The sequence below is a fragment of the Aspergillus pseudoviridinutans genome, assembly GCF_018340605.1.
Source record: "Aspergillus pseudoviridinutans IFM 55266 DNA, scaffold_1, whole genome shotgun sequence".
In the NCBI taxonomy this organism is placed as follows: Eukaryota; Fungi; Ascomycota; class Eurotiomycetes; order Eurotiales; family Aspergillaceae; genus Aspergillus; species Aspergillus pseudoviridinutans.
The window spans coordinates 612,970-632,039 of record NW_025091281.1 but is presented as its reverse complement, the minus strand read 5'-3'; the positions used below and the strand labels follow the sequence as shown (position 1 = coordinate 632,039).

At 50.1% G+C, this 19,070-nt stretch overlaps 7 protein-coding genes across 7 annotated transcripts; 2 read left to right on the top strand and 5 right to left on the bottom strand.

The window, feature by feature from the left end:
- Positions 1 to 907: 907 nt before the first annotated feature.
- Asppvi_000238 (putative AP-3 adaptor complex subunit mu) lies at positions 908 to 2,942 on the top strand (the record flags this gene model as incomplete). Its single annotated transcript, XM_043296550.1, has 3 exons — positions 908 to 954; positions 1,022 to 1,441; positions 1,535 to 2,942. The coding sequence occupies 3 exons, from the start codon at positions 908 to 910 to the stop codon at positions 2,940 to 2,942; spliced, it is 1,875 nt and encodes a 624-aa protein (XP_043152485.1).
- A 728-nt stretch (positions 2,943 to 3,670) lies between these two features.
- Positions 3,671 to 5,419, bottom strand: Asppvi_000237 (hexadecenal dehydrogenase; the record flags this gene model as incomplete). Its single annotated transcript, XM_043296549.1, has 4 exons — positions 3,671 to 4,038; positions 4,108 to 4,907; positions 4,970 to 5,200; positions 5,274 to 5,419. The coding sequence occupies 4 exons, from the start codon at positions 5,417 to 5,419 to the stop codon at positions 3,671 to 3,673; spliced, it is 1,545 nt and encodes a 514-aa protein (XP_043152484.1).
- Positions 5,420 to 6,541: 1,122 nt separating this feature from the next.
- On the bottom strand, positions 6,542 to 8,328 carry Asppvi_000236 (isocitrate lyase 1; the record flags this gene model as incomplete). Its single annotated transcript, XM_043296548.1, has 4 exons — positions 6,542 to 7,455; positions 7,512 to 7,854; positions 7,915 to 8,070; positions 8,125 to 8,328. 4 exons carry the CDS (start codon positions 8,326 to 8,328, stop codon positions 6,542 to 6,544), a joined length of 1,617 nt encoding a protein of 538 aa, XP_043152483.1.
- A 1,648-nt stretch (positions 8,329 to 9,976) lies between these two features.
- Positions 9,977 to 11,127, bottom strand: Asppvi_000235 (oxidoreductase, short-chain dehydrogenase/reductase family; the record flags this gene model as incomplete). The annotated part of the gene is made up of 4 exons (XM_043296547.1): positions 9,977 to 10,119; positions 10,170 to 10,283; positions 10,338 to 10,521; positions 10,591 to 11,127. The coding sequence occupies 4 exons, from the start codon at positions 11,125 to 11,127 to the stop codon at positions 9,977 to 9,979; spliced, it is 978 nt and encodes a 325-aa protein (XP_043152482.1).
- A 796-nt stretch (positions 11,128 to 11,923) lies between these two features.
- Positions 11,924 to 14,388, bottom strand: Asppvi_000234 (alpha,alpha-trehalase; the record flags this gene model as incomplete). Its single annotated transcript, XM_043296546.1, has 5 exons — positions 11,924 to 12,053; positions 12,108 to 13,849; positions 13,927 to 14,048; positions 14,121 to 14,193; positions 14,266 to 14,388. 5 exons carry the CDS (start codon positions 14,386 to 14,388, stop codon positions 11,924 to 11,926), a joined length of 2,190 nt encoding a protein of 729 aa, XP_043152481.1.
- Positions 14,389 to 16,556: 2,168 nt separating this feature from the next.
- Asppvi_000233 (short chain dehydrogenase/reductase family) lies at positions 16,557 to 17,524 on the bottom strand (the record flags this gene model as incomplete). Its single annotated transcript, XM_043296545.1, has 4 exons — positions 16,557 to 16,776; positions 16,838 to 17,141; positions 17,198 to 17,432; positions 17,495 to 17,524. The coding sequence occupies 4 exons, from the start codon at positions 17,522 to 17,524 to the stop codon at positions 16,557 to 16,559; spliced, it is 789 nt and encodes a 262-aa protein (XP_043152480.1).
- A 490-nt stretch (positions 17,525 to 18,014) lies between these two features.
- On the top strand, positions 18,015 to 19,010 carry Asppvi_000232 (deubiquitinase OTU2; the record flags this gene model as incomplete). Its single annotated transcript, XM_043296544.1, has 1 exon — positions 18,015 to 19,010. The coding sequence occupies one exon, from the start codon at positions 18,015 to 18,017 to the stop codon at positions 19,008 to 19,010; it is 996 nt and encodes a 331-aa protein (XP_043152479.1).
- Between the last annotated feature and the right edge of the window lie 60 nt (positions 19,011 to 19,070).

Here is a 19,070-nt window from a genome sequence, read left to right as displayed (position 1 = left end):
TCTATTCCTACCTTCTTTCACATTATCACACTTTCCAAAAACCTTTTCGTGCATTTGTTTGTTTCATGCATTTCAACCTATAGAGGATATCAGATATGGCGATACCCAGTGAGGCAGTTGTTGTGAACCTTGAATCGTATATATTTTGAATTTTGGTCTGCATATGCACCAAGGAATCCTTTTGTCTTCCTTCTTCCCAGGACATATAATATACGATCGATATGCAAATAATGTACATTATGAGCTCGTCAATAACCGAAAGCTTTGCTTCCGGTGATTAATTCAAAGCCCTCCATATTCCCATGCCTACTAATGTTGCAGATATAGTTGCAATGCCCAATTTCCGAGATCCCATCTTGTATTTTGTCGCACTCCGCATGATTGTTTGTTCTTGTTTTCGTAGGTTATTCATCCCTGTGTAGTAACTGTATACTCCAAGGCCAATGAACGCCGCCGAACCTGTAGTGTCTTCAAGTAAGCAAAAAGCCACCTTCTATGTACAGGAGTAAAGAAAGGACGGGAGTGACGTACCTGTTATTCGGCAGGAGAGGCAATCATCGTACTTGTCTTCTGCTAGAAGACGCTGTGCGTCTTTCGATTGAGCATCCCGAGCGCTCTGACTTTCTGATGGCGCCATTTGTAATTCGGTCCTTATCAGTGTGCGAAGGTAGTGTACCAGTCTCGGAACGGGATCGACTCCAGATATGACACCTGAAGTTAATCAGCAATCTGGAAGGACATAAACTTTGAATGCCTCGAGGATCCTCTCCCCAGCGCCTTGTAAAACTGCACCAGGAGGCGGGATTCAGCGGCAGAAACACAGGGACATTTTGGATGTCGTCAACCAGCGGTCGTATCTGATCTCCGCTAATGCTTCCCCACCAATTGAGACACACGACACACCAGCATGATGAGCGGCGAGGTCGATGCGCTCTACATCTATGATGAACATAAGTATGCGCTCTCTTAACATTTTCTTCAAGGTTCAATTCCATTAGTGCTGACTGTCTGAGCTCTCAAGCAACCCGCTCGTGGAGCATGTATATCGCTCCCGGCCGCCCTCCGCGGCAGCTATCCTCCCCCTCTATCTCGCCCACTCACCCCCGCGTCCGTCACTCCTCTACATTCCAAATATCTCGCCCCCAGTGACGGTCTTTTCTATCGTACAGTCAAATCTGCTGTTTTTGGCCCTTTCCGAAGTTGATACCGAGCCGCTTCTTGCGCTGGAGTTCTTGCACCGAGTTGTCGATGTGCTTGAGGACTTTGTCGGGGCTCCATTACTCTCTTCCAAGCTTCAGGCGAACTACGATGTGGTTGCACAATTGCTCCACGAAATGTGCGATGCGGGCATCGTGTGTAATACGGAACCAAATGCGCTGCAGGAAGTTGTGGAGATGCCGGGTTGGATGGGGAAGTTGTTAGGAGGCGTTGGACTACCGGGGTGAGTATGGGGTTGTTGCTCTTGCAGGCCGGTCTTCGATGCGGCTCTCCCGAAATCTGAAGTCCCTTACTGATTGAGTTACGCTGCGCACAGATCGTCCACACCTATACTAGGGCCTCCCAACCCTCTGAAACACTCATTATCTTCCGCAAATGTCGCACAGGGCCCTGCAATCCCTTGGAGAAAGGCCGGTGTGCGGCATACATCGAATGAGTTATATGTTGATATCATTGAATCCATCTCAGTCACGATTGCTCCATCTGGGCGGCTTCTGTCTGCACTGGTATCAGGAACAATTGCGTTCACGGCTAAAATATCCGGGATACCCGACTTGCTCCTCACATTAACCACTCCCAGCGGTCCCCAGGCTGTTGGGAAGAAGATAGACCTGCCGGTATTCCATCCCTGTGTCCGACTAGCTCGATGGAGGGAGCGACCTGGGGAACTCAGCTTTGTGCCTCCCGATGGCCGATTTATTCTTGCGGGTTATGAGGTGGATCTGCTTCCTATTGACCCTAGTATCGACCAACCTCCCACGCATATGGAGAAGGTGTTCTTACCCGCCATTGTCGAAGTACGCAAGTCACTCGGACCGACGGGATCGGAATTTGAGGTCCGATTGATCTTAAATACAAGCTTTCCGGGATACTCGTCTTTCAACCGCCCCGTAGCAGGGCGGGGCGGATCGGGCACTTCCACTCCCTCGTTCCTTGGAGGAGGGGGGAGCTCCTCGTCACCCGTCCTAGAAGAGGTCGTGGTCACAGTACCAATACCGAAGACGGTCCGAAACATCACCGATATGCAGGCAAGTCGCGGAGAAGCGATATTCGCGCCCGGCAACGATACACTGGAGTGGCGGATACCCACCAAAGACTCTGGAACCGTTGCAGGCACAGCGACTCTTCGCTGCACGGTCGTCGGACACCAGAATGTGGAAGATGATCTTGAAGACGACAATGAGGGGGCTGACGCGGACGCAAATCTCTTGCAAGGGTACTACGACGCCTCGACAGCAGCGTCTTACCAAGTTGCGGAGGAAGCTGCAACAGGTACAACGAAACGGAAAACGAAGAAAAAGAAGAAGACAACGAAGACAACAAAGACGAAGAAATCCTCCAAGTCCGCCGCCGCCAGCGCGCTCGTCGCCTCCGACCTCGACAGCGTACCGCAAACCTCCCCCAATCCCTCGAAGCCTCAAAGTCCTGCACCTGAATCGTCGTCATCGCCAGCCGCACCCGCACCTGCACCGTCTTCCTCCCAGACTTCTTCCTCCTTATTCTATACACCACCTCGTAAAACCAAGGCACAACTGAACGCCAGCCTCATGCCGAACTCCGCCTCTGTCTCATTCTCTGTCAAAGGTTGGCTACCGTCGGGGCTCCGAGTCGACAGTCTGAATATCGACCCGCGGCGCAGTCGAGGCCTCGGAGAAGGCGTGAAGCCATACAAGGGCGTGAAATATCTGTGTGTCAGCAAGAAGGGCGTGGAAGCGAGATGCTAAGCAAAAATTCATCGTGCTACCTGGACAGAAGCTATCATTTATCTAGACATGCATGAGATGAGCCATGATATATCATTACTTTGCAATATACAGTGTTCGTAGGATCTAGCTACGAAGATAATTTGGGGTTCGAGGCCTCGCAATGACAACAGTACATCTCATGACATAGTGACATGCGCACATTCAAGATCGCCGGTCAGATTCAGGCTATATCATGGACCAATTTTGTATGACAGTACAAATAACAGAACGTGACAAAAGTGCCGTATCGAGTAGCAATTTGCAACCGAGAAAAGGAAAAAGACAGGTCCGTCACACTACCTTAGAGTTTTGATGATCGACGTTCGAGAATTTGCAGCACAATGTAGGCCACTAGATATTCAGACATGTAAGTAGATGTATTAAATCAAGATTATAGGTATTAGATGATAGGATCATTATCGATAGATGTCAAATGTAAGGGTATCTCCAAGCCACCGGGTATCCAGAAATCATTCAAGGGGCCAAGAACCGAACAGAGAGAAGAAACGAAATATAGGGCAAGGAAATGTAGTAGAGCGAAGGAACGAGAGGAGGAAGATTCCTCGAGAGCGCTTTGCAGGTGTGAAGGGCGGAGCGGGGGAGAGTTCACTCTCGGTCTGCCGAGTAAAGCGGAGAAGTGAGAAGTCGGGAACAACGAAATACATCACAGGCAGCGAAGAGGCTTGCGGGGAGAAAGAAAAAAGAGATCACTCACCAGCTGCAACAACTACGGCCCTGCCGGCACCAGCCTTCGCGGTTCCCCCGCCGAGGGTGAGGATGGTGCGCAGCCAGCCGAACCGGAGCTTATTGCCGTCGCGATCGAAATCGGGCACCAAGGTACTGGCGACCTTGAACTTGCTCAGTTTGCCGGCATACGGGGGGTACCGGATGGAAAGGATCGCCTCGAGCCAGCCGGGGCTGGTGGTGATGGGGCGGCGATGCACGAAGACGTCGAAACTGGTTTTTCCTCTGTAGGCGCCGTTACCACTCTCACCGACACCACCGAAGGGAAGCGTGGGGATGTGCAGGGCGGCATCGTTGACGGCAGCTCCGCCCGAGCGAGTCATGGCAAGGACTGTGGATTACGTCAGTTGGGTTGATCGCGTGGCAAGTATGGCTGCGCATGGGCAAGTGGTGGACTTACTCTTGTCGGTATCAGCCTTGTTACCGAATGGGTATACACCCAGGGGGGTGCTTTGGATGCTGTTGGCGATATTGACGGCCTCTTCGAGGTTGTCGACGGGAAGGATGGGCATCAATGGGCCGAAGCTCTCCTGGATGATCAGAGAGTCATCGGCCGAATCGACCTGAACGAGGGTCGGTTCGATGAATCTTTCGTTCTCGTCCATGGTTCCTCCCATGAGGATCTTTCCCTTGGAGTTATCGATCATGGACTTGAGTTTACGGAAGGCACCCTCATTGATGATGCGAGAGTAATCCGGTGATGCTTTAGCGCCCTGGGGGTAGAATTCTTTGTAGGCCTTCTTGAACTCCTCAACCACGGCGGGCAAGATGGCTCTGTCGACCAAGAGGTAGTTCTGCGATGTGCAAATCTGACCCGCATTCAGCGTTTTACCCCATAGCATACGGCGCGCGACCAGTCGAGGGTTGGCATTCTTGGTGATGATGGCGGGGTTGATGCCTCCCAGTTCCAGCACAACGGGAGTCAGATGAGGAGCGGCTGCTTTGGCGATGATACGACCGACGTTGGCGCCACCGGTAAAGAAGATCTTGTCCCATCGTTCGGCAAGCAATGCCTGCACCTCCGAGGGTCCACCTTGAACAATTGTGTAGCATGACGGGTCGAGGGACGCCTCCACAATCTGCTGCATGACGGCGGCGCTCTTGGGAGCATTCTCACTAGGCTTGATTACCACAGTATTACCAGCAGCAATAGCGCCAATGACCGGTCCAAGAGTCAACTGAAAGGGAAAGTTGAATGCACTATACTCGAATCACCAAACGTTAGTGTATATTTTGGCAAGTTGTAAATGGCTAGCTTATACCCAATAACCAGAACACAACCCAGCGGGTCTTTACGGATCTTAGGGTTCATGAATTTGTAGTTAAAGTCGATATCCTCGGCCTTCTCATCCTTAACCCACTTGTGAAGATTCCGGCTCACAAACACGATGTCATTCTCCATCCATAAGGTCTCGGAGACTTCGGACTCGAAACGTGGCCTGCCCAGATCCTGGGCCAAGGCCTCGACGATCTGCTCCTCATGGTCCTTGATACTGAAAACAAAGGCATAATTCATTAGAAAGAAGTCCCAAAATGCGCAAATAATACAATGGATGGTTCACTCACGCCCAATAGAGCTTGCGAAGCTGCTTCAAACGAAATTCGACATCGCGCGTCTTGTGCTCCAGAAACGACTTGCGCAGTCTCGAGGCACGCTCCGGGATATCTTCAATAGGAGTAAATTGAAGTGGGGGAATGTCCGACGCAACCATGATGAAAAAGGGGTGAAAGTTGAAGAGCTACAACTGAGAAGGGAAATTTTTGGGCGGGGGAGGGAGCTTAGCTATATAGATGGAGCTTACCACAACCGGATGATTGTTTTTAAGGAGACGGAGAAGAGGGTCAAAACGCTAAGATTATATAGTTACCTCCCCACTACCTGGTCAAAACTAAGCCCGGGAATATTTTCATTTATTTGATTTGCAGGAGGGCTAGATTGATCATGTCTGTCAAGATCGTCACCACATGCGTCAAACTGCCAGAAGCTTAATAATGCTCTTCCCCCTCGCTTTGCGCATCTTGGAACCGCGGCAACTCCTCCATTCTCTCTCTCCCTCGTCCATGGTTGCACTGTCCTACCATCACAAATGATATTGATCCATCCACCAAAAGGGCAATAGCTTCATTCAGGTGATCACTCGATTGAATGACCTCAGTATCTAAAAGTATCTCCATAGAAGAGGTGTTGGCTTCATTCTGCAGCAGTACCCCTAACTATGGGACATTCACATTATGCTTCCTTTGATTCGGGGTAACTCCACACGATCGGCAACGCCCTCGCAAGGTTCTCTCAATCCGTCAACTTGACCGGAGCAACAGTTCGGCCGAGATGCTTAGGTTCCTGTCCAAAAGTCACCGTTTACTATCGCGCACATGAGCCCTATTATCTATGTGACCAATATCTAACCAGCAGCAAATCCTGCTAAGATTAGGTAGGTACAGTACTCCGTCCGGAGTACAAGTAGAGACTCTTCACGCAAATTCTAAATCTCAGGAGTGGCCATAATCCTCAAGATTGTCCCTCTCACGTAGAGCTCGTCTAGAATGACGCGGAAATTTCGAGAGAATGTATTATGGAATACTTGAAAACGGAGCTTGAAGAATGAAACGACTTTGATGCGAACTATCTAGGTATTGGCTCTCTCTGTATGAGAAAACATTTCAAAAACAAAAAACTCCAAAGATCCCAATGCGTACAGTCTACTGTACACTGACAAGACTTGACAGTGTCAAGAACGAGATGTCAGATCAAGGAAAAAAAAAAAAAAAAAAAAAAAAAATTAAACGTCAGTGTCATGCGAAATTTTTCAGGCGGTTCTTGACTATCCACCATCTCAGTGCTTGAACTGATCCTCTGTCACACCCTTACCCATGGCGGCAGTGCTGCTGACACCGCCAGTAACCATCTTCAAGAGGTTATCCACATAGTTGGCACCACTCCATTTCTGGTGAGTCACCACGTCCACACCCTGCTCCATCTCAGGCTCCTGCACCAGTTCGCCGTAGGCGCGCATTCCCTGTTTCGCGTAGGCCCTGGCGAACTGATCGGAGATGAGCGCAGTGGTGTGCAGACCAGCCAGGGTGATGAACTGCCAGGCATAGCCCAGAGCGCCGAGTCTCTTGATGTAAGTCTCCTGCTCCTCACGTGGCATAGCCTTCTTCCAGTTGAAGGATGGCGACAAGTTGTACGCCAGCTTCTGTTCAGGCCAGACGGCGTGGACACCGTCGGCAAACTCCTTCGCCTGAGCGTAATCAGGGAGCTTACTCTCCATCCAGATCAKGTCCGCAAATGGAGCATAGGCAACAGCACGGTTGATAGCGCACTGCGTGCCTCCTTGGTACCGGTAGTAGCCCTCCCGAGTACGGGGAGCATCCCAGTCCCAGTAGATGTCAACGCCAGTGATGCCCTTGGCGATAGCACGAGCCTCGCTGTTGCTCTTGCCCTTGACGGCAGTCAGGTACTCCTTGATGAGGGCATCCTTGTTGACATGCACACCCTGCTTGATGGTGTCGACAACAGCATCGTTGAACAGCTTCAGACCAGCTTGGGCAATCCATTGATCCTCAATGGCCTGGAGCTCTTCGCCAGACTTGCCGGCCTGCTCACCCGCCACCATGAGGTCGTTCAGTGGCTGCAGGTTGGGATTGGTAGAGCCAACGATGAAGCCGTGGTCGCGGTGGTCGATGGTAGAGGTGATGAGTGTTGCGGCCTCAGAGTCGGTACGGGCAATGGCAAGCAGGTCGGTTCCTGGGATCTTGTTAGCTGATTTTCTGGTGGAACGCATTCTGTATGTGTCTACTCACCCATGATATCTGCCTGCGCGCGGATGGCAACCAGACGGTTGATGTGCTCGCTGATAGGGACAAGGACCTTTCCGGCCATGTGACCACACTTCTTGGTACCAGGGGCCTGATCTTCAATGTGAATACCAGCGGCTCCTCTCTCGATGAACAGCTTGGTCAATTTCATGACAGCTGTGAGACCACCATGGCCGGTATCAGCATCGGCGATGATGGGGCGCAGGTAGTCGACGTTGGGCAGCTTGCTCCGCTGGTCCTTAGGGGTTGTGATGCGTTCCTCGCGTTGTTTCCGGTCATGGAACAACTGTGCCATGAACAGCTGGTTTACCTTGTTCGGGACGGTGTTCTGCGAAATACAGAATTAGCACGAGCGCAACAGAGCTTCAAAGGCTGAATACGAGCTTACCATTGGGTAATCGGCAAGATCGGGGGAGGGCTCATCGGTGGACGAGGCGGTAGAAGAACTCTGCCAGCCGGAAACGTAGACGGTGTCGAGGTACTTGGCCATCTGGGTGAGCATTGTTGGTTCGAGACAGCCGTAAGTGAAACTGGCAACTTTTTTCTGGAGCGAATTAAGGTCAGTGCTGTTTCTCTTGCTCGAGTCGAACCTGCGTACCTCAAAGTTGCTTTCCAGTATCTTCCAGAGCTTCTTGCTCTGGTCATTGGAAGGGTACTGAATCTTCAGGTTTCCACGCTTCGCCACGATCTGCTCTGCAGTGTACGGGCGTTTTGTGTACCTCCATCTCGAGTCCGTCCACCAGGCCTTGACGGCTTGGACGTCGTCCAAGTATTTCTGATCTTCGTCTTCAAGGAAACCCATTGTGACAGGTAGTAACAGGATTCAAAGAGTGAGTTGGGACGTATTGGCCACAGAAAGGTTGATTCACAGCAGTAATGTAATAGTAGCTAACCCTACACTAGGAGGAACATGCAAGACAAGATATAAAAGGACAACCGAACCCCAGAGAGGAGAGAGGAAAGCAGGTGAAGCTGAAGAAGAACAGGTAGAAAGAGAACTGCAATCTTAAATCCAGAATCACAAGCCAAAAGCCAGGCTACTTATTACATTCGAAGCATGCGCCATTGCGAATGCGTCAGAAGGTCTATGGTCGGTAATCGCTCGGCTCAGCGGGACAACGAGGAATCCAATGCGGGCCGGCCATATGAGCATTGGACTATTATTGAATAGAGTACCAGAGAGTTTCGCAAACCGCGGGGATTCATTCGTCGACTTGGTCATCAAGGAATTTGGGTCAACATGTTCCAAATTCACAAGCTAGCCCCGAGAATCGGCCAAGCTCACTGGTGGTGGCTCGGGAGAGAGGATCGAGACTTGCTGATGATCCTCGGCCTAATGGACGCAGCAATACAGGAGTGCCTGTATTCGACGCCCATTTGCCACTCAACCATTTTGCATGCGAGTGACTGATATAATGCCAACTTCTTAGTATTCATAGCTAGACTCCTTCTACTACTCGAGTAATACCAAATTAATTCGAATTTCTACGAGGAAAGGCTATAGAGCTGAAAAGCGAGGCTGTCAAATGCGACAGGAATGACGTAAAAACATGTGCTAGATTGTCATTACAGTACGTGACAGTATCCAATAATATACCTCAGGTACCTTAGATCGTGCTCCAACATCTGACTGTTCAGAAGCACACTCTCTTGACACCGATTCTCGGAGCTTCAATGACCTTGTCAAACATTATCGAACTCTGGATATCCTACTATGCCGAAAAGGAATATATCCCGAATGTTCCTGTCCATCTACTCCGCAAAATTCAGTGAGCTCGGTGCCGATATCAGAATCTGAGTCATCTCAGGTATCGATGTCAGACCCCGGTATTGTACCCCACATACCTTCCCCCTCTACGTACGGCTACCATCGCAGAGCTTAAATCAGACACAACCGTGCCTCTGGCAGTGGTATCCCATCACAGCATGGTGCCACGAGTAAACAGTCCCATACTATCAAAGAAAGTAGGTATAAGAATACCACATTGTACTACAAAGTCTTAATATTTTGACATGACTCTGTATCCAAGATGAAACAAAACAGCCACACATATCGAGAAAGTACCTTAAGGTACCTAGGTAGGCATCAACCTCGGCACAGCGAGCACCAATCACAGGCCCGGAACGCTTTCTCCAGGAGTGACTTGCGTCTGTCCAAAGGATCACGAAAATCAGCCTCGGGAAAACAAGGAGGCGAAAATCGTCCTGTTTCCGTTCCATTGTCGACGAAAATGCCATCATCGCCTGTCTGGTTGATGACTCGATACTGAGTACTTGATATGCGTGACTTGCCAGCTGGGTGATGTATGGTGCCCATTTTGGGCATATTTCCGCTTGGAGGCGGAGATGCTCTGCTCTACTGTGTGCAAAGTTCACATGCAAATTGTACATCAGATTAGATTACATCTAACAAACAGTCACGAGGCATATTGCTGGAACAGGCACTTGGTCTAGTATGTGAACTTCTCGCCTACTAATTCCTCACTCAGCTTCCACAATCGCTCAGCTTCGATCGGACTCGTAGCCCATGGCTTGACTGTGTCGACCCACGGGTCTGCCACATGGCAGTCGATCAGGTATTTGCCGTTGTGCTCTGGGTTGTGTCAGTCTGTGCAACTCAATTCTTACAAACGGGGCTCTTACCAGCAAGATCAGGATCAAAGGCTGCATAGATATGGGTCGAGACGCCTGTCTCCACTGGCTTCAGCTCCAGTCCCTTCCACCCTTCGGGGTTACCCTGCTCGCGATCGAGAGCACCTGTTCTGTCAGTCAGATTAAGAACAATGAGACTAGAAAATGAAAAGCACATACCGAGCTCCTTGAAGTCTGAGTCCAGATCAAGGTGGTTCGCGATATTCGTGAAGATCACTCCCGGGTGCAGACTGAACGCGAGAAGATTCCGGGACGCAAGCTTCTCAGCCAGAGATATGGCCATGAGCATATTCGCCGTCTTGGACTGCGCATAAGCAGGCCATTTATTGTATACCTTGCCATTCTGATAACATACATCAGTCCTGCTCACAGCAACTAAAGCACCCGTACTGAAGAACAATCGACCACTTACATCAAAGTTATAATCCGTAAACCTGATTCCACTTAGGCGATGCCCATCACTAGCAACCATCACAACCCTCGGACTCGTCGCCGCCAGAATCTTCCCCATAATCAAGTTCGTCAGCAGGAACGGCCCGAGATGGTTCGTCGCAAACTGCGACTCCACCCCCTCCCGTGAAAGCGCATACTCCGTCGCCATAATGGCCGCGTTGTTAACCACTACATCGATCGCCGGGATATCAGTCCACGAGTTGATCTCCGCAGCTGCCTGCCGGACGCTCTCCAAGGAGGCCAGATCGATTTCCACGAGGCGGGTCTGGACGTTTGGATGCGAGGCCTTGATCTCGTCGGCCGTCTGCTGGATCTTGCTCCTGTTGCGGCCAGCGAGGATAAGATACCTTGGTTCGGCGGCCGCGATGGACTGCACGAAGTAGCTGCCTAGGCTGCCGGGGGAGACGCCGGTGGTGAGGATGACTTTGCCCTTGATGTGGTTGGCATAGTTGTTGACCAGTACTTGGGCGGGTGTGTTCTTGTCAATGGGAGCCATGGTTGTCGGTGCGAAGGATTTCTGGATTGAGTGTGTGGGTGTACATCTTGAGAAGACGTGTGTCTTATTTATATACGTAGGGCCACGCTAGATAGCACTTTGGTAGAAGCAAGAGGGCACTCTCGTATTCGGAGACGCATCCTGCTGACTGCGGAGATAGCTTCTTTTATCTCCAAGGCAACAGTAATCGGAGATGACGTCCTCCCGACTGATGTGTGGCGAAGATACCTTCTCTGTCTCAAACGCAGGTTTGGTAATTTGAAGACATTTTTATTAGAGGTATTAGATTCATCAGAATCCAAAGCCTGTGAATGAGATGATGTTATCGAATCGATTATACCTATAAAAGTACTCTATGTGGATGTTTCCGCCAGAGAAAACTTATTTTGTCTCCTCGCAGACAGATGGCAATTTGAGTAAATGACTGTAACTTGGGAAAGAAAGAAAGACATTCAGATGGTAAGACAGAGTTAGACGAGGAAACTAATTTTCCGTTCCTTTCTGCTTATGCTGATATGGCTTGGGAAGAATCACACCGACTGGGACGACACGAGGATCTGCAAAATCCAGAATCACATCAAACTCCATTGTGCCTGAAACGGTCTTCTGCATTCGATTCACTCGAACTGAATATTGAGAAATGACCCGCAATTTAGCGATTAAAATGATAATACTACCGAAACGAGAAATCAACCTGCCTCAAACCATGATGGATGCTTCTCTAACCAGTAGTAGAAGATGCTCCGAAGAAAGGAGAAACCTGAAACTGGAAGTAGTAAGCGTTGAATCACCGATTCTAATAAGCGTCCTGCACAGCTATAGCTTTGCTATACGTCTCCCAAGGGGTGATGGCTCCCAGCGCGCGCCGTTGATGGGCGTTCAGGAACTCCAGGCCGTACACATAACTGGCGTTAACCCAGCCAAACCTGTATCCAATCGTCAGTCATCTGGCGCGAGTGGCTGAAGACGTAGACACTTACCCTTCTCGAGGCGCACCCTTGAAATCTACACCCTGATTACCATATTCGGCATCGACCCTGTGTGGATCGATAGGCCGAGTGACGTCGTATTTCTCGACGACGACACCGTTAAAGTCAACAAAGGCCTTGGTAATCATATACAACCACTTATAGGCCAGACGCTCAGCTTCCTCCTGGTAGCCGTATCTCAGCAGTCCCGTCCAGGCCAACATCTGCTGCGGAGCCCAGCCGTACGGGTAGTCCCATTGCCGGTTAGGCCTGTCAAGACCAACAGCACCGCGGGACTCCTCAGTTCCGGAAACCAGACCACCGTAGACCTCAAATCTGGGCAAAGCCTTCCTCACCATTTCTGCCGCTTGGTGCGGTGTCGCCAGTCCGGCCCACATGGCCCAGAATGTCGTGGCGCTCTCATAAGTCGTCCGCTTCTGGAGAACCGTGTCATAGTCGAAGTACATGCCCTTCTCATCATCCCAGAGGTAGGTATCCATCCGCACCTTGCGTCTCCTTGCACGACGATCCCACACAGAGGATGACTCGCTTTGAATATCCTTGGTCGACTCAGTGCGGAATTCAGGAGGGATTTCTAGCCTGTCTTTGAAATAGGTCCGGATAATCCTGGCGATATCAACCTCGTACTTGTACAAGAGAGAGTTCAAGTCTACCGTGGCCAAATTCGCGCAGACTCTCTCAAGACGGTAGCTGGTATCGTGGCCTGATTCACGGACGGCCCTATCGTGCAAGAAGTACTCGTCGAGCTCAGGTTCCTCGACTTTGCCTTCGTTGTAAGCCTGGACAAATTCTTTGAACCCCATACCATGCTTTTCAGCGTAAGGAGTGAGGATATGCGTGAAATGGGTCGGTTCGGTTTCGGGAGGGACGCCCCTTCCTTCTGGACGGTACCTGGACAAACCCGACAGCTCGTCATAACGCGGCGCAGCCGTCCAGACGCTGTAGTATTCCTTAATCGCAGCGAGTGTTGCGTTGCGAAGGAATTCCATTGCGTCCGGCTCGTTCTTGATACGCTCATAGACGCGCAGGGCCATGTCGGTCAAGAACGGTGGCTGAGAACGAGTGAGGTAGTATGAGCGGTTGGCGTTCAATATCTTGCCGTAATGCTTGATACAGAAGCAAAAGTTGATGACCATGGCCTTGGCCAAGTCCACTCTGTTGCTAACCAACAAGCCTAGAGACTCCATGTAGCTGTCCCATCCATACAACTCGTTGAATCTCCCTCCTGGGACAACAAATGGCACACCAACGTATTCGGTCTTTTGGGTGGATTCATTATGCTTCTTCTGCATTGCCAACGCGAGCAACCCCGGCTTAGAGTTAAGATCCCTCACATAGTCCGGTGTAATGTTCGCGTCGAGCATCTGCACATCAAGCCGCAAGTCGGGGTGCTCCTTAGCAATCCCCTTGTAGTACTCAAACTGCTCGGGGGCACCGGGGGGAATATAAATTCGGGGCCGCGGGTCATCAGTCCAGTCTTTCGGATCCCTGCCGGCGACTTCAATATTGGAACCATCAATGCGACGAGTAAGAGCGTCCCAGAATGAATTTTTGATAAGGCGAGATAGACGCGCAACAGGGTTCTCACTCAAACGAGCTTCGTCGAGAATGATGTGCTTCCTCCCATAGTCTTTGGCGATGGTGAGCTCCTGCAGAAGATTGGAAAGCATGTACGTTCCTCGCACGTCGAATCGGTTGTATCCGGATGACGCAGCAGTTCCTACGGACAACACCTGAACAGCACGAATCAGCCGTCGCTCGAAGTATGACGTGCAGCATTCTGGGCCAATGAGAAGACCAAGTCACATACCTTCGGACCAACATCCTCAATTGTTATCTGCATGTTCCTGTCCGTATCCTCCCGTTCCAGCAAGCTCTGCAGGGTTGTGTCGACATCGATAAGGAACTTTCGTGGTTGTGCGGAAAGCTCATCTGTTGAGCACGTGCAGGTCAGTCACCGCAACTTTGTTCCCAGTGTTCTTCGCAAGGGCTTCAGATACGTACCATGGCTGCCTCTCCTGGCAGGAATCTTGCCCAGAAGGTCCTGGATATCCTCGCGGTTGAATGCTTTCAAAGTCTACGTATTACCGAGATCGTTCAGCAAAATGCCCCGGTCTCCTATCTCTCTGGTAAGCATGTTGTAACTCACCGAAGAAAACGCACGCCTGCGGTCCCGAATCCGCGCAACTGAGTCCTCGTCTCCATAATAAACGTCAGGATCAGAAAATGGATCGAGAGAATTCGTTCGTCGATGCTGTGTATTCGAGCTCATCGTCTGTTGGTCGTGGAAGAATAAATGGAAGGGGATCTCGGAGTCAAAAGGCTAAAATAATGATCAGAGCAAGGATTGTTGGGCTGAACGTGGTAAAGCGAGATCAATGACCGCGCCAAAAGTCGTCCGTGGCGTTCTTTCTGTGCCCCTTAAAAATTGCTATGATGCTGGGTGTCTAAATTCCAGATTGCAACACTGTGAAAAGTTCTCAGTGATAAATGACGAAGGGTAAAAGATAGACAAAAGGGAGTTCCACACAAATTGGCCACACCGATCAATTATTAGTTACCACAGACGACGGAGTACGGACGGAGGAATGACAACGTGCTCCGTGGGGGGATACACTGTTATTTTTGTTTTGCTTTTTTCTTCGGATTCCGCTTGATTTGGTTTTTCTTTCTTTTTCCTGTCCAAGTGACTTCCGAAGTTGGACTTTCTGAGTAATTCCTGGACAATTCAACTCCGACAATGATAGATAAAGAGGTTCATTGTGCTGGTATGACGGCATAAGTGAACTGATGATGTCGCCGCTCCACAGGGATCCATCACTACATCATTGCCGCTCATCACTACTAGTATCTTTCGTAGCCTGTAGATAGGGTATCCACAGAGTCAAAGAAAGTTATCGATAGCAGTCTTGACAAGGATTTGCTCGAATCGAGAACGTGCAAATGGACGGGGAGGGGCAGAATGAAATTAAATCTTATCGAATCAACAAATCATAAGTAACAGATCCGAGCGAAGAATAAGAGGGAAATGCATCGAAATCGGTTGGTTACGATCAAACGGTTGAATAAAATTTATCAGTGTCGACCACGGGTGCATATGATAGATCTAAGGCCTTTACCAGAGGTATCAACAACAACAATCCAATATAAATTCTAGCTATTTGCTTGGAGATGTCATTCCTCGATTATTCTTCCATATCACCACGCCGCTTCACTATTTTGTATGGTATCGTCTAAAACTGCTCCGCGTTTGAGATCGACGTCCAGCAGGAGACCCAGCAACGAGTCTGTCATCTCCCGCAGGGGATTAACCAGGAAGCAGTATCGCACGATCAAGTTGAACTGGTAGCCAGCGATGGCGTCCTCGTATCATCATGGCACAGTTGACGATTTTGACAAAAACGCTAAACTATCCACAGAATGAGGTTGTCACATTGGGTATCCCAGACTGAGATCAACGTTTCCACTGCAATAGATCAGACATCTCCGGAAGGCAAGGAATAGATACTGTACTCACTATGCAGAGACAACCTCAAAGAAAATGGCAAACACGCTAAAGGCCTGCAAGAAGTCAGTGGTGCGAGCTCTAAAACGGAAACAAGACTGGAAAAGAACAGGTTCCATAGGGTCCATGATTCTCCGTGCCTCAGTGGCACAGATACAGAATATATTAAGAAAAATATACCAAAGATCAAAGCTGAGTTGATTGCTCATATGTGTTAGCGCGTAATCAGTCCCATCGTTCTCATCCAGCTCATCCCGATTAGAGGGATATAGCTCAAGAGCAGGTTCTTCGTATATATTCGATGCACGGATGCTGATGGCAATCGGAGAAATCGAAATGTGCATCATGATTAGTAAGCTGAATTGAACAGCAGGGTTCACTTCTGCGAGATTGAAGGCCGAAGCTCTCGTATGGTGTGCCCAAGCAGCCTGAAAAACGGCGGCGAGGACACGCTGCCCACCGCAAAGGACGATCTGTCAACCTGAAAATCTCAAGTCGGTCAAGGTGAGACAGGCATTTACCTATCACAACTTTTACGGCACGATGGCATATGAAGATCTGCTCAGTTGACTCGCTGATGCTGGGGAGTCGGGTTGGTCTATCCACTCCAAGGCAATATTACGCTCTCTGAATACTGGGTAAGGGTGACTATCTCGCGGACAGAGGCATCATGCAAACTTCTAGAGATCGACTGAAGTGCATAAGTTAGATTAGCCATGTGGATATCTTTGACCCTGTTTAGCTATTATTAATGCCAGAGGCCAAGGCTTGTTGCATGCTACCCCTGCTCAACTGTTCATAACAGTGGAAGGCAGCTACAGCCAAGGGAATGGTCTGAGATAAAACTCGGCAACGCCTTGAATAGGTCATAATAAGCGTGTCCATTCGAACATTTTTGCTTTTCTAGTCTGCGCTAAGCTGGTTGTGTATGTTGTCTACATCTTCGCAGCAATCGCGCTACCACCGTCCACCGTGATCGTCGCACCATTGATGTACGCGCCGGCCCGACTGCTGAGGAAAAGGCAAGCACCAGCGACGTCCTGAGGCGTGCCAATACGGCTCAGTGGGATAGCACCTTCGATAGCATCCCGGAATTTGTCCAACGTGGCGGCCATCATCTTGCTCTCGAAGGGACCGCAAGCCAGGGTGTTGGATCTGCGGAAAGCTATGTCAGTTGCCTTCTTTGAGCCACGGAATCAGCATAGGGTGTACGAACGTGATATTCCTCCTGCCAAGGTGATGTGCGAGGACACGGCTCAGATGGTGCAAGCCAGCCTTGCTAGCGCTGTATGCGAACGTCTCTAGAGCCGGAACTCTCAGCCCATCGATGCTACCGATGTTAATGATACGAGCTGGATCATTCGGCGCACCAGCCTTCTCAAGAAGAGGCGTAAGGAGCTTGGTGAGATCAAAGACTCGTTGAAGATTCAGGGTGAGAACTCTGGTCCAGGCAGACGAGGGATATTCATCGTAAGGAGCACCCCAGTTTGACCCGGAGTTGTTCACGAGGACATGAAGCTCTGATAGAGCATGAGATTAGCATTCCGCCTGAGCAGGGCTCCCAAAACCAACTTACTGCTTTCGCGCTTGGCAATCTCCTCAGCTAGCCTCTTGCATTCTTCCTCCTTGTAGAAGTCCGCGGGAATAGCATACGCCTTTCCCCGGCCAATAGCATTCAGCTCCTGCACGGCTTTCTCGCAAGCCTTGGCATCTCGGGACGAGATGTAAACTGTTGCGCCGTTGGTGACGTAACCCTCAGAGATCATGCGCCCAATGCCCTTGGCTCCGCCGGTGACCAGCACCACTTTGCCCTACATAATTGTTAGCAATATGCAAAATGTTGGCGGCGCAAGCGAAGAGCACCAGTACTAACCTCCACATTGAAGAGACTCTGGGTATCCATGGCAATAGTGTCAAAGTGAATCTAAGGCGAGAAAAAAGAAACGAATGAAGGGAATGAGTTCCGAAGAAGCTTTCAAGGGAGATGTGTCTTTCACCATGGTCGAGGCGAGGAATGCCTCCTCATATAGTCTAGCTACGATGCTTATCCGACGACCGAGAGACTGTTGCACGGCTTGGCGAAGAATACCGAGGCTGTTCGGAGCAGGAACAACAGAAGCACCGACACTTGGGTGCTATGCCTATTCTAGGAAAATCCAGGGCCGTCTGGGCGCTTGTGGGGGGGCAAGTGCTGTTTCATGATAAATTGTCTTGAGTTGCAGTTGTTCTACTGTGGTATGGCGTTGGTACCATAGATAGCATTGTCGATTTTCAGCACCTTTTAATTAATTGCATTTACATTCTCGCATATTTACTTGGTTTAGTCCTGCTCTCATACCCCAGGATTATAGATTTTTCGCTCTACCTTGCATCTTGCCTGCGTTCATCTAAAAATGGAAGAGCTATTAGCGAAACATCGCAAGGAGCAGAAAGATCTTCAGGCGCGCATCACACAGAAGAAGAAATCAGCTACAAAGAAGACACGTCGAGGAATAAACGAGGAATGCGAGAGGCTACAGCGAGAGCTCTCCGATCGGCACCAAGCCGAAATTGCAGCGCTCAACGGCGAACCTATCCAGCCAGTCGATGGCTTCGAGGACCTTAGGCTTCACGGTGCCGATGTTGAAGATGCAGATACAGCAGATAAACCAAGACCAGATGATACACAAGGCACAGACAGCCTCCCGGAGCCTTCAACGATCGACTCGACTGCGACATCCCCACCTGCCTCAGCGCCGCGCACGAAGAAACCGAATCGACAGAAGGCTCGTCTGGCACGTCGGGCAGCGGAACAGGCGGCTCAGTCGGCGCTCGCCGCAGAAGAGGCCGCAAAGCAGGTTGACCATCGTGGTAACGAAAAGGAGGTGATGGAGGCTGTTTACAAACGACTCGGCTTGAAAGAGGTGGAAATCAACCCAGATGGTCACTGTCTGTACTCAGCTATTGCCAATCAGTTGGAGGAATCAGGGCTTGGGCTAAGGCCTGATCCACAAAGGATAGTCATTCAGCCCCAGACACAGTCTCGGATTGATACGGTTGCTTCGCCCAAACATGATGGCTACAGAGCGGTTCGAGCAGTGGCAGCGGATTTCATCGTCGAGCACAAGGATGACTTCGAGCCCTTTATGGAGGAACCGTTGGATTCGTATACACGGAAGATCAAGCTTACGGCGGAGTGGGGAGGACAGCTGGAGCTGCAGGCAATCGCTCGGGCGTATGGAGTTACCATTAATGTCATTCAGGGCGATGGCAGGATAGAGAAGATCGATGCCGGAGATATGGATGGAATTGATGAGGAGGAAAGAAATAAGCGGGTAATCTGGTTGGCATACTACCGGCATACATACGGGCTTGGAGAGCATTATAATGCACTTACGAAACAATCATAGAGCAGCCATTCTACAAGGGAGAAACGTGCGATTTGATATCTGGTTCTCAAATCTGCTAAT